Source organism: Acanthaster planci, linkage group LG18, assembly GCF_054643075.1.
Source record: "Acanthaster planci isolate LZ-2023a linkage group LG18, COTS_SCS, whole genome shotgun sequence".
In the NCBI taxonomy this organism is placed as follows: Eukaryota; Metazoa; Echinodermata; class Asteroidea; order Valvatida; family Acanthasteridae; genus Acanthaster; species Acanthaster planci.
In genome coordinates, this window is record NC_141794.1 from 12,984,435 (window position 1) to 12,998,578 (window position 14,144).

At 41.1% G+C, this 14,144-nt stretch overlaps 1 protein-coding gene across 2 annotated transcripts; it reads left to right on the plus strand.

Annotated features, from left to right (window-relative positions):
* Positions 1-890: 890 nt before the first annotated feature.
* Positions 891-13,100, plus strand: LOC110985721 (uncharacterized). Of its 2 annotated transcripts, XM_022246943.2 has the most exons (16): positions 891-979; positions 1,168-1,295; positions 3,694-3,772; positions 4,623-4,820; positions 5,237-5,403; positions 7,698-7,862; positions 8,027-8,071; positions 8,956-9,046; positions 9,333-9,518; positions 9,816-9,985; positions 10,261-10,428; positions 10,563-10,670; positions 10,761-10,815; positions 10,970-11,178; positions 11,552-11,578; positions 12,191-13,100. In XM_022246943.2, the coding sequence occupies exons 2-16, from the start codon at positions 1,217-1,219 to the stop codon at positions 12,325-12,327; spliced, it is 1,884 nt and encodes a 627-aa protein (XP_022102635.2). In that variant the 5' UTR covers positions 891-979; positions 1,168-1,216; the 3' UTR covers positions 12,328-13,100. The 2 variants fall into 2 exon arrangements, with proteins under 2 accessions (XP_022102635.2, XP_087004624.1); XM_087148498.1 differs by lacking the exon at positions 891-979 and having other exon boundaries at positions 1,004-1,295; positions 10,261-10,344.
* Positions 13,101-14,144: the final 1,044 nt, after the last annotated feature.

The following is a 14,144-nucleotide window of genomic DNA, read 5'->3' on the forward strand; positions in this document are numbered from 1 at the left end:
CACTGAATACAAGAGTTTGTTATCACATATCAGAAAGTACACCTGTCCAGTGAAATTATGCACAAAAAAGATGATGACGTTCATAGATTTTTTGTTAAGTATTTTTTTCCCTTGAAGTTGCATGTGGGGTTCACTGAGACATGAGTCAGCATTTCCTTAACAACATCGTAAGCTTTTAAAGAAAACAAAACGTATTATTTTAAAGCGTGTGTTTACACAATTCGATCTTGCGTGTGATTGAAATAACCGACTGTAGCGAGAAATTATGCCCCCCGCCCCCACTGTGTCATAATTGCGACACCTTTCAAAACCGCAGTATGACTTCCGAATATGAGTCACAGTTTCACAGCATCCAAGGCTGGGGAAATCTGCTAAATTTAATAATAAAATGCTACTACACGGGCGATCTTTAATTATGAGAGTCGTGTATTTACATATCAATCAGTGGTGCGTGTGATTGTCGTGACCGCTTACAATGCCTGGTGTGGTAATACACGTTCTAATTCGAAATTACAGGGAGCGTACCTACACCAGTTTTGAGTAAGATTTTGACAGCTTTCAAGGCGAGGGAAACCTGCAAAAGATGAAGTGTACCAACTTCTGCAATAAAGCAACACATTTTTCTTTCTCTTGATTTTGGTTTATATATACCTGTACGCATTTTTGTTTCAGTTTGACAAAGGATGCAAAGCTGGAGAAACATCCTTGAAAATCCAGTCCAACAGATTAATTTTTTTTATTGCATCAAGAGCGCGTGCTCGCTTTTGTCGAAGTGCGCACTTGCCGCATTATTTGCATGTTCAATGAATTGACGCGTGGAATTGCGCTGCAATGTGCGTACAGCGTTTCCTTGTTGCGTTTTCAGAAAGCGTAGCGCGTGACGAACGCAGCACTCGCAAGCACATTACGTTCGCAACACATAAATGTGAAATTATTATACTGACAGGAATATAATATAAAAATCAGTGCTCTGAAACATGTAATTGCCGAAATTTCGGTAACTGAGTACCTTTTTTAGGGCAAGCCGATCCAGTGAACACAAGGAACTGAATCTGCTTGTCCGAGAAGGTTCTCAGTTACCGAAAGCTCGACAATTACATGTTTTCTGTTCACGGTGTTACGCAACCCTTCCATATTTCTATGTGAAATTATTAAATGCATGTACAGTTTACAGAAGGATCCGAGCTTCAGGTTTTAAGTTTTACGAATCTTGGGCATGCGGACATTCGTGCTATTGACGGTTGCTCTCTTCTGGAGTCGAATTCTTGGTGGAGAATGGGATTCTAGATATGTAGGTAGGTACGCACGCTCGAATGGCAAGGACTAGCGCATAACTTCTTACTTGTTAGCAAAACACCTTGTGTTTACAAAGATTTTGTAAATTTCAGTGGATAGAAGATTTGTCACCGATCGTTAAATTAAGTGTGAAGCCTCCAAATATTACTCCAATCGGTCAAGATATTTCTGTCCGAGCTCGGCCAATTGTCCATCACTGACGTCATCTCTCGAGGTGAATGCCCGGGGAATTGTCTGACCTTCCATTTTGTGTGTGACATGTACGGGACGATCAATGGCGACAAAATCAAACACGTGGCTCTTAAGTTAGACGATAGGGGGCGCAAATGTTATGGCGTCTGCTTCAAAAATGCGGATTATGAACAAGGTTGGTAATTGTACTGTTCCACTCTCACCCAGACTGGATAAATTCTAGCTTCGTCTTGTTTTAATGACTTCAACCAACGTGGTGGAAATGTGGGGATTGTGAATTTGGGAACCCCCAGTTTACGAATAAGGATCAGCCTTGAAAAGGAGTTTTACTTGGGCATTGTCTCTTGATTGCCATGACCCTGTTTGGGTTGCATTTGAAAGAGTAAATTTAGAGAGAAATGTGACTTTCTCACCTTATTTTCGTCAACGTGAAGAGACGGTCTTGTTGACAAGCACGAACATGGTGCGTTATGTATAGTGCCGATCCGTCTGACACATGTACTCTCCGTATCTTTGAACCAATTAAACTCTTTCTTTTATTCGTGCAAATGAGGTATTTTCCAATCAGCGAAATCTCTCCTAAAGGAACGGGCGAACTATTACGTCAGACCTTTGGCTGTTTTTTTTAATGGATCATCTGGACCAATCAGAGATCGGCTTTCAAGTTTCAAGATTCCAGAAGACGTTTATTCCATTCTCTTTTTTTAAATGACATAGATAATTAAGGGAACGTGGTACATAGAAATTGACAAAATGGGCAAGCTTAAGAAAATACATCAGAAATAAAAGAAACTTAGTACATTGAAATTGGTAATGTGGATGTAAATAACTTTAAACAGATACATCTACTTAATGAAAAGAGAACAATAGAGCTTATGATAAGATAAAGAAAAGCAGTCTATGTACAAATGAGAAAAGAAAAGAGCATGGGGCTGTTGAATAAGCAGAGGCTTGTATAAACAGCCCTTAAGACAGAAGACATAACAAGAACAACACGAACAACTACGAGATAGCAAACATAAACAAAGCAAAACAAACAAACAAAGAAACACGACGGACAAAACATAAAAGACATGACAATAGCTGATGGCAAAAAGTTATTTGCACAAAATTGTAATGTTTGATGACGACTAATAGATAATAAAATAAAAGAAGGAGATATTAACCGTAAGCACAGAAGATTAAAGCTATGCCATATAATGGGATAGGAGGACTCTTTTGTAATAGGTCTTAAACTGGCCCACGGACGACTTCTTCCTGATGTCATCTGGAATGGTATTCCATGAACGGGGACCGAAAAAGCGAAGGGTGTTCATTGAGTAGACGGTGCGAGTGAAGGGAATAAACATGTTGTCCGGGATCTAGTGGAGTGACCGTGGATTTCATTGACCGATGTGAAGTACGAAGAAAACGTACTATCGGGAGAAAATTATTGATGAACATGAAGATGCCATGTTGAAGATAATTCATTGTCATGAAGATACCTTTCTTTACAAACTTTTCAGTAACAAATCACAGACACTCTATCAAGTACGTTGACATCCGTGTTAATTTTCTGCGGAGGCGTGCGTGCGAGGTCTGTGTCACTGTCGTCACTTTTCCCCCATAAATTCCCTCAAAAATCGAAACCCTCCGCAGTTCGGCGAATTAATGTCATTGTCATCTAGTTAGGTAAGTCAGAAAGCTTCAATCTAATTCTTTTTTCTTTGTGGGAAAGGGGTCCCGAAAGTCACAATCCCCGGAAATCTAGTGTCAAATCTAGCTTACTCTCTGGACAAACACGAGATCGGAATGGTCTTGTGTGTTTGCTGCCGCCAATTGGCAAGCAATGTCCAGCACAAAAGAGAAGGTAGGTTTGTTGACTGTGGAAGGAGGAATTAATGACACTGACTTGTAAGCAGTGCCGCACGCAAGCATTAGATCGTTGTAGAATAGAATCCCTAGCACAAAGCCTTTCTCACCTTGATTCTGTTCATGTGAAGTAAGAATACGCGCTAGCTATTCCAAATTCATTTCATCGTTTTGAAACGTTTGGTTTAAAGATGGGCTTGGCTTGCGTTCCAGTCAGTAGCATTACGTAACTTTTCTTATTGTTTGAAATAATTCCTGGAAAGCATAGGTCCCCATTGTCATGTTAAATACTAATTCCGAAGACTTCTTATATCTTTCTACGAAACAGCTTCATCTCTTGTCTTCCTTTTGTAGATAAGCGCTGCTGGGAGAACACAAGTGTGACTGATCCGGTGATTCCTGGAGACTCCGTGCAGTTGTTTTGTGATCCATGGTTTGTTCTTTTTTTATCAAACTTTATCAAGGGTATTTTAACCTTACCAGATATGTACTGAATGTCTTTGAGCAAAGTTTAGTTCATGAAATCTTTGTGAGAGTGTGCAAGCCACACACGTGGTCGAAACGCATGCAGGGTAGCACGGGCGATTCACAATAGAGTGCTTCAAAGAGTTTGCAACGCGTTGGTCAATCACGATACGTGAAATCTGTCGACCCAATGCGCGTTTGGAAAGGATCAACAGATTTCGCGCGTTGTGACGCGTTCCAAATTCTTCAGGCACACTACTGTGAATCGCCCCTATTCAACACCTAAGACTACCCTGCGATGACCGTCTATCGTAATCTATCCTATATCATAAACGATCTTTCCCTCCAAACCCAATCTCTGAGAAAAGTTCATATTCAGATTTACAGCCCTAAGATATGGAATTAAAGAGCATCCCTAAGGAAAACATGTTTTCTCTTATTTTGTTTGTTCAAATAAATATGGAAGCGTCCAAATCGAATGCGGTGCTATTTGTCTTCAGAGCGCAACTATAACAAGCTAAGAAGGGGGACTTTTTCTATTCATGCCAAGATACAAATTCTGAATGTAGGTTGCGTCATTCGCAGAAAACAGAGAAAATGAGGGGAACAATCGCCCTGTGTCCGTAGTAGATAAACCCCTTGGGCATGCCAAACAATGGCTACATGCACTGTTTGGCACGCACAAGGGTTTATCCACTCCATAGAGGTGCTCTTGAAATAGTCAGTGTGGCTCAAATTTATTTCTATGTTAACCAGTTCTTCTGCAATCAAGTATTGTAATGCCCAAAAAACATCAACCCCAATATATCCGAATACAGTGGAATCCAAGAAATCGGCATCCAGTGGATGAAAGAGCACGGGACTTGGGTGGATTCTAATCTCAGGGAACTGGACTTTAAATTCCACAACCATGAGTACACCGTGGGAAAGTTCATTCTCAATTGGGATATGAGTTTAACTATCCACGATGTTCAGCCAGGCGATGCTGGGCGCTACAGATGCTCCAAAGATAACCAGTAAGCCTTGTTCATTCGCTGACCTACTTCAGTTTTGTAGCTGGCGAAGCTGTCACTGCGTAGTAAACTTGCAGTATTTCTAGACTTTTGTGCAGTCTTTAGGTTTATAGAATCATTTATAGAGTCATTGGGACCGCAATGGAAATAAGTTGTTTAACTTTTTGCGATATCCCTACTATTTCCACTTATTGGGAATCGTTGAGTTTGCTTTTCTTTAATTTATTTTTTGCAGTAATATTTTGTGGAAATTGTAAATAAATCAAATCAAAAGGACAGATACGCGGTTTAAACACTGGATTCAATCTAGTAGAAACTCAGACTCCTTCACTATTTTTTTAGAGCGTCTCAATCAATATCAGAAGGTCACTTAATGCAATTTTTTTTGTTTTCTGTTCTAATTTTTCATTTGCCACCAGCGTGTACAGTTGGCATCAGGTCATTCTCCGTAATCCGTCAGAGTTCCACGTGATGGATAACAGGAAAGGTTTTACGCCACTTTTGAAAAGGCTCTGGGTTGAGACGAGGTGGAGCGACTGGGGACCGTGCAGTCAGTGCAATAAGCCGGGTACCCGCGAACGCATAGGTGAATACGTTGATATTGCCCGTTTCATGCTCTGCAGCGCTGGCAAACGGCATGCCTGAGCATGGAAGTGCCATTCGATTTGTTGAAATCTCAACGCTTTATATCAGGATGACGACATAAGTTGTTAAAACTAAGATGTTGATATCCTGAAATAATTTATCAAGGGACAACAACCAGTGTTGTAGTCGAGACCACTTAAGACCTTTACAAGACCACACGAGACCAGCACAAGACTAACATCGGACCTCCAGTCTGAAATCAACTTGAAGTCACAAGCTATTCAAATGAACTGCAACAAAAGCATTCCTCTGTCATTGTTCAACCTGTAACTGGTCCTGAGCTTGGTCTTTTGCATGGTCTTGTGTCTGATCTTGTGGCTGGTCTTGTGTCTGGTCTTGTGTCTGGTCTTGTGGCTGGTATTTGCATGGTCTTGTGTCTAGTCTTTTACATGGTCTTGTGTCTGATCTTGTGGCTGGTCTTGTGTCTGGTCTGTGTCTGGTCTTGTGTCTGGTCTTGTGCATGGTCTTGTGTCTGGTCTTGTGCATGGTCTTGTGTCTGATCTTGTGGCTGGTCTTGTGTCTGGTCTTGTGTCTGGTCTTTTGCATGGTCTTGTGGCTGGTATTTGCATGGTCTTGTGTCTGGTCTTGTGCATGGTCTTGTGTCTGATCTTGTGGCTGGTCTTGTGTCTGGTCTTGTGTCGGGTCTTTTGCATGGTCTTGTGTCTGGTCTTTTGCATGGTCTTCTGTCTGGTCCTTTGCATGGTCTTGTGTCTGGTCTTGTGCATGGTCTTGTGTCTGGTCTGTGTCTGGTCTTGTGTCTGGTCTTTTGCATGGTCTTGTGTCTGGTCTTGTGCATGGTCTTGTGTCTGATCTTGTGGCTGGTCTTGTGGCTGGTCTTGTGTCTGGTCTTTTGCATGGTCTTGTGTCTGGTCTTGTGCATGGTCTTGTGTCTGATCTTGTGTCTGGTCTTTTGCATGGTCTTGTGTCTGGTCTTTTGCATGGTCTTGTGTCTGGTCTTGTGCATGGTCTTGTGTCTGATCTTGTGTCTGGTCTTTTGCATGGTCTTGTGTCGGGTCTTTTGCATGGTCTTGTGTCTGGTCTTGTGCATGGTCTTGTGTCTGATCTTGTGGCTGGTCTTGTGTCTGGTCTTGTGTCTGGTCTTTTGCATGGTCTTTTGCATGGCCTTGTGTCTGGTCTTGTGCATGGTCATGTGTCTGATCTTGTGGCTGGTCTTGTGTCTGGTCTTGTGTCTGGTCTGTGTCTGGTCTTGTGTCTGGTCATGTGTCTGGTCTTGTGTCTGGTCTTGTGCATGGTCTTGTGTCTGGTTGTGCATGGTCTTGTGTCTGATCTTGTGGCTGGTCTTGTGTCTGATCTTGTGTCTGGTCTTTTGCATGGTCTTGTGGCTGGTATTTGCATGGTTTTGTGTCTGGTCTTTTGCATGGTCTTGTGTCTGATCTTGTGGCTGGTCTTGTGTCTGGTCTTGTGTCTGGTCTTGTGTCTGGTCTTTTGCATGGTCTTGTGTCTGGTCTTGTGTCTGGTCTTTTGCATGGCCTTGTGTCTGTTTTTGTGATGGTCTCGACTACGACACTGACGACAACATCTTGAAATAGGGAGTCGAATTTCTGGGGTTATTTATCGCGGAAGGACGACGTCCTGAAAATGAGATGGCGACAGCCTATAAGATAATTATGAGATGACTGTATTCTAGAATTAGGTTGGAATTATTGGGTTGTCGACATCCTACACCCATGATGTCATCATCCTTTGATAAGTTATAATTGTATCAGGTTGTCGACATCTTATTTTCAAGATGTTCTCATCCTGCTATATCTGAGGATCATATCAGCGTTGTATGTTCAAGTCCTTCATAAGATTTTTTCACAAGTCCAGGCACAAGTGCCTTCACAAGGCCAGTAATAAGTAACAGGGTGAACAATGACAAAGGAATGTTTTGTCACAGCATATTTAAATAGCTTGTGAATTGCCTTAAAACTGGATGACTTGTGATGGCCTTACGGGGACTTGCAGTGACTTGTGATAGACTCGAATACAACACTGCTGCGGATGATGTCTTTCCACTTCCAAGACAGCATCATCCCTTGAAATACTACAAGATTTTGACATCTTGCCTGTAATTATAATGTGATGGATGTCAAGTGACAGTTCTAGATCTCCGCCACAGATAGATAAGGCACTTGAGTTGGTTACTGAGGGTCAGTGGACAGGTCTCTGGACCAGACGGCCGCTGCCCTGAACTTTTCTTTAACACTACATTTGCCCCGTGTTTCCTAACAGGCTTTTGTTATAGCACAGGAAGAAGTCCGTTAGAGCAGTATCACAACGGGATACCGTGTAACTTCCCCTTTAAGAATCACCTTATCTGGAAGACACTGTCGATTGTCGGAATAGACCTCAGAGACGAAAAGATCATCCAGCGGTGTAGGATATCTTGCAGAGAAGGTTTGTTTAGGAAGAGAGACGATTAGCCTTCCCTGGGGCAGGGCTTGAGTCAACCCCCCCAAAAAAAGGACTAATATTAATCATTCAAATTAAACATTCACTGTTTACAGTGTACCTCTTCTGAAGCTATATTACTCCGTCATAATCTTTCATTTTCCCCAAAGCCGACAAGGAAGCTCGTCACAAGATGGTGAAGCCCCTCCATTTTCGTAAGTATACCCGTCAGAATATAAACAGTTAATAATTCTGTTTTATTTCAGCAGGGTAGCCTTGTCAGTTAAAAACAGCTATCATTAAGAGCCCTGATAAAACTTAGAAAAAAATCAATAGAACTGAATTTAAAACAATTTAAAACAGATTAGGTTAATAAAAGAGAAAGATAAAACAGAAACTGAACAGCAGTCGAACAGCATAGGATTTCTATATAAAATTAGATACAATATGAAAGATTATAGAAATAACAAGTAGTACTTAGAATAATAATAAAAAATAAAACATATAATTAAGAACCAGACAAGAGTGACAGTAAATTAATTTTGAACAAAACTTCAGTAATGATGATGGCAAAATTAATAATGAAAACATAACACACAGTTAATCGAAAATGAAGTAAAATATGGAAGCAAGAGGAATATGCGTACTGTATGTGTTATAATAAAAGTGTAAATAAAGTCAACTGGAGTTAAATGAGGTAATATAGCTATAATCCACAACTTAAAATTGTGTGGCAGTGATTAAATTAAGGTAAAAGGTAACATAAAAGTTAAATGTTAAATAAAAGTCCTAGGAGACTTTTGAATCTACAGAGGGAACTCCACCTGTCTCTAAGAGGTAGTCAACTTGTTCCACCCCAAGGTCCCTGAATATTGGAATGTGCCTTTGCCTGCATTAGTTTCAGGATGATAAGGCATGCATAATCAGCCATTTGACAGCGATTGAGTGCCAAATGAATGGGTTGGAGATTCGAAGCGAGAATTAAGGTATTCAGTTACATGTTGTTCGTGAATTCTTTGAACCAAAGTTAAGGAGAGTGCAATAACAACTAAATTTTTAAGATTTGCAAGTTGTAAGTATTCATCTTGTTGTTCGACAGCATTTACGTGCGCACTAGAGTTTCTGAAAAAATTCCGGAAGTTCGTGGTTGTGTATGAGGGAGATACGCTCAGGATGAAATGCCATCCTTGGTAATATCGTAATTCTTTTCATTTTCTTTTTTTTTCTTTTCTTTCTTTGATATTTCTCTTGTTAGTCTGGTTTGTAAATTAATATCTGAGGGCTGTTGCCAGTGCATTTTCACTAAACGTAACGATCGTTTTCGACTGAAGTTCAGTTAGGACCGGAATGGTTTCAGTTTGGTCCAACCAGTTCTTTGTCTTATATCTAAATAGGTACTGACATGGAATAGCATACCACCTTTTATCCTCTGCACTTTTGCCTCGTTCATATACGTGTAGTTTGTATTTCTTGCAGTAATGAGCTCTATGGTGGTGTGAAGTGGCATCGAATAAAAAGCCGGCGACTTGACCTCTCGGTGGAGTTCAGTTGGCATGACAACGATGACGAGAACAAATATGCATTGAACCATGATATGTCCATGGAGATTCGTCGAGCTGAACGTAGCGACGAAGACCGATACATCTGCATGAAGAAAGAAGAGTAAGTAGTTAGTGAAATCATTCAAAGTCCAGATCGCTACAATGGTAACTCAACAATGGCAACTCTCACAAGTCGCAAGCAAGGACAATCCAAAGTTGGGCACCTTCCATTTTAAACTGGCAATGGACATTGATCAGTAGATCGCTTCGCCCTCATAATGGCTTAAAATATTGATATGACACGTTTGTCTGACAAGGTTAAATCCTGGCATTTTGAACTCAAGAGCATACTCGAGATAATCGTTTTCACACTAGCTTTGAAGTTTGCCCTAACAATATGTCTCATGCTTCCCGACAGACCTTACAGTATTCATAAAGTTGTTGTAGTGCAACGTCCTAGCAAGATGCACGTGGTGGATCTAACTAAGAACCAAAAACCATACGGCAAGAGAGACATGGTTTATACATTGTGGATGGAATGGGGGCCATGTAGCAAGTGTGGTGAGCCAGGCACACGCATCCGTATCGGTAAATAATGCAGTCAAGTTAAGTAGAAGTTGTTAAGTAGTTTCTTGGCTATATGATTCATATTTTATTTGGCTATTATACTTAGAATTGCTGTTTGTAAGTGGAGTCTTCACCTTTTTGTGGGGGAGGGGTTGTCAAAATGATATCAACAGAGTGTACAATGCCTTTTGGAAGGAACATACTTCAATCCAGTAATATTTCCTTAAAAGGTTGTCACGCCAAAATAGGTCTGAATAATGTTACTTCAATTCTCTTTTTGTTTTGAAAATGTTTAGGTCACTGTTTTTCGAAATCTCCAAGGGTGACTGGGGAGCTAGTACTGAAATACCAAAGCGGTGTTCCGTGCCACTTCGAGACGGGTGAGCGATTCAATTGGAAGACCATCAAATCACCGATGCTGGATGAGAAAATGATAGACACGTGCAATCAACCCTGCATACAAAGTACGTTAAGATCGACGAAGTAACTTCGAAGAGTCGGAACAGTCGCAAATTTCTTTCACCAGAAGAGGACATTTGGAAGACATTATTAATGGTGATTTCACTCAAGGAATTACACTTGAATGATTCCTTTTCAGATCCAATAGATATCTTCTCCAGCAGTGTCCAGCGATATGCCGCAGCGAGACGCCCCGGGCAAAGAAACCCGTGGGCCCGACCGAGAGGGGAATCATCCAAAGACAGAGGTGATTGTCCAGATTTAAATTCATCAATAAAGCATCTTAACCGTCCTTGATGTAATGTTTTAATATCCGAAATTTGCCTTTTTATTGCAGCGAAGTTGAAGGTGTTTGGATACATTGGAGGCGATGTGAACCTCGTTTGCCCTGGGTAAGTTGCGTGTTTTACAAAATTTTCAAAGAGAACTAATCTGTCCAAAAATTGATATGACAAGTTAAGGAAGTGACGATAAGATGTGATATTCTGCATTAGTTTTTCAAAGTCCCAACAAACGTACATGCAGTACACCTTTATGGCTCAACAGCGCTTCGGAATATGCTGTGACAGAATGGAAAAATGGCAGCCGCATGCTGACGTCAGAGCAGCCCGAATCGGGAACGAACGCCACGAGAGGGCGCGTTCACATTGACGACCTTGAGGGCAGCCTACTTATCGCCAACATCACGGCATGGGATGAGCAATTATATCGCTGTTATTCCAACGGTGTGCAGACAGCCACCGTCAGATTAATAGGTACGCAAACCAATATAACCGCTTTAAGGAATTCAGTGTTGAATAAAATGTTTTAGATTTGGTGCTGAAAATATCTGTTGATAATTGAATTGATCTGGCGGTTGGTGTGCTATACCTGCTTATTGGGAATTGGTATTTTGGTACACATGTCGATTGCAATGTTCCCCAAAATTACTCGATTTTTTTTTTGGTGACACTGCGTGGTTCAATCAGCACCATTGGCCACCTGAAATAAAAACCAATGAGTGAGCATAAACCAGAGGTGTTCTTCCTTATTCTCCGAAACCAAACCTCCACCGACACTTTTGCTATGGCACAGTTGGTTAATGCTCAGATTGAAGTGTTTTATGAACTTGTTCTTTTTTCCACACAGTGATGAGGCCGCTGGTGGACGTGCAAGGTGAGTACTATACAGCAGTTTTTGAGAGTTATAAGAGACGCATTATGTCAATTGTTGGCAGTATGGGTGAAATGACTTTCATGGGTAAAAAAAAGGGGAAAAAATAGGCCGCAGTATAGAGCAGTGAACACTCCCATTGTAGACTTTATTCACGGGGCCAGAGATATTGAATTTGAAAGCGATGTTAACTTTTCATTTTTGAATGTTGAGAGTACAAATGAAAGCAACAAATAAAATTTCACGAAAAATTTACACCTGTATACTCTGATGAATAATTTAAAAAATCACGAACACACAGAATTATATCATGCCAGATTCTGAAAATTATTGAAAGGGAGGCTTGGAACGCATTACAAAACAGTTTGGTGCTATCTTAATGGACAGTTTTCAATATGTAAAACCGATATGGGGAATAAGATAAAAAAAAAAATGGCCGTCGCATGAATAGGGTAGAGCTGGTATTTAAATTTAAAATCTGCACGCCGCTCCGCATCAATACAGCACACCGTAATCTTGCAGCGACATAACTGCGACGGCATGAACACTGTTTAATAATTATTTCCTTGCAACTTTTGGCAGCTTTATTGTCATGTCGCACTGTTCCGTTTACAGCTTTCATGGGATCGTTTCTCCAAACCAGCCGTGTGTTACAGTTTTACTGTGTCGTCTTCGTATTGGTCCTGATGCTGAAGTGCATAGCGAGATGCATACAGAACAGGCGCTACAAGCGAAGTATGAGAGCAGGTTGAGGACGATAGGTTTGTAACGTCTGTGGGCAAACTGCAGACACGCACAGTTGCCCAGATTTTGCAGCGCCCTCTATTGGTGAAAGGCCAGCACAAACAATGTGATTACTGTGTAACTAATCGTAACCCACGTCTGTTCCCCCCAAATTGGGGAAAAACCTTTAACTGTCCGTGGGTGAACCGCTGTTAGAGCTCCACTAAGTAATGGGTTGGATTAGGCAACTTTTTGTGCACAACTGAGATTTTCTTGCCGTACGTACCAGTGAGAAAGTCATTTACTCTTTCGCAACCTGTTCACTAGCCTTGAAGTCCAACAAGCTTTACAAATTCCTCGAGGAGTGACAAAACAAGGGCTTTCAAAAGCAGAGGGAATTTATGGATGCACGATATATCCCGTACGCTTTCATTTTCTCTATGCTTGGAAAGTACTTAGAGTTTGCCTAGTTTATTCTTGCTTTCTATTTATAGCTTTGCAAACAAAACCAGTTGTAAGATGACCAGTGACAGCGTCAGTTTTTGTCAATGCCGCCATTCAATCGTAAACATTCAGTTAATCTCGGAACATCTCAATAACTGAAATGTTGCGGTACTTTTTTGCCTGGAACACTTTAACACTAGTCGCTGGCACGGTTGCATCTTTGGGTAATGAGAGTAGACATACGCAAATATAATTACAGGGGTGCTTAGTTTGGAGATCAGTGTTATTTTTTGTTAATTTGTGTTAGCAAGCCAGTTGTAAAAATATTCAAATCAGTTTAAAAGTTTAGAATGAGAAATATGTCTCACGTTTCCTTCTCTTTTCCCCGACTTTTGCGAGATATGATTACTACAAGGAACTCTGCGAAGTATTATTGGCAATATTTGACCCGCTTTACTCTTGGCAAGTCACCCTGTGGATTCGGCTCCGTTGTTGTTAACTTGTACATGTTGCCACGTACTCACTTGTCCAAATTGATGACCTCCAAGACATTCTTTCCTCTCAATCAGAAGGTCTACAGGTGCACCGCAACAAATAACTTCCATATACTTCACAATTATATTAAAAATGCTCACAACTCTTACAGGTGTCCAGGCTGCACAGAAAAACGATGTTCGACATTGTCATCTTTTATTTTTCTTTCAATTTTTTTGCGGTGACCACTGAAATATTGAGAAAATCTCACCCAAAGCAGACCACGATCATCACCCCTAAAATGAAGAAAATGTCCCTGCCCAGAAAAGTAGCCATTTTGAAAAACGGCCAAATATTGCCACATTCGGATCCAATTGCACCCAAATTGCTCAGCATTAGAAACCCAAAGTGCGGACCAGAGCTTCATGGCTCTCGGTACTCTCTAATATTGAATATTTTGAGCGTATAACGTTTATTAATGAACTTGGCGGACATATTTCTGACCTATATACGTGGGTGCACCCCCCCCACGTTCACAAAACTGAAATTCATACCTGTTTAAAATTTTGACCGACGGAAGCTCAACGTCTTTCAAGTTGGAGCAATTCGACCGCATTTCCTAGTCATCCGTGTTCATATAATGAGCGGTCATGTGTTATAGTTCATTGGGAAAATTGTTTCTTCCCCCAACTGTCCGCCCTGATTTGTAGTGCACCACCAAGCGGCAAAAGAAAGACAGATAGTAGCAAGTTTTCCAAACGAGTCCTTGCACGCGTTCTGCGTGTGCGCAAAGGTTTGAGTTTGAGCGGTCCGTTCCTGACACGGGTTTCATTTTCACGCGCTCGAACGGCGGGAACACGACCCAAGAACACTGTTCTCGGAACAGGATCACACACCACCTCCTCGTCAGGATTTTACACAAACACAC

Coding starts and splice junctions, on each gene's coding strand:
- LOC110985721 (XM_022246943.2), top strand. CDS start 1,217: ATGCGGACATTCGTGCTATTGACGGTTGCTCTCTTCTGGAGTCGAATT. Junction 7,863..8,026: donor TAGGATATCTTGCAGAGAAG/GTTTGTTTAGGA, acceptor TTTTCCCCAAAG/CCGACAAGGAAGCTCGTCAC. Junction 9,986..10,260: donor AGGCACACGCATCCGTATCG/GTAAATAATGCA, acceptor GAAAATGTTTAG/GTCACTGTTTTTCGAAATCT.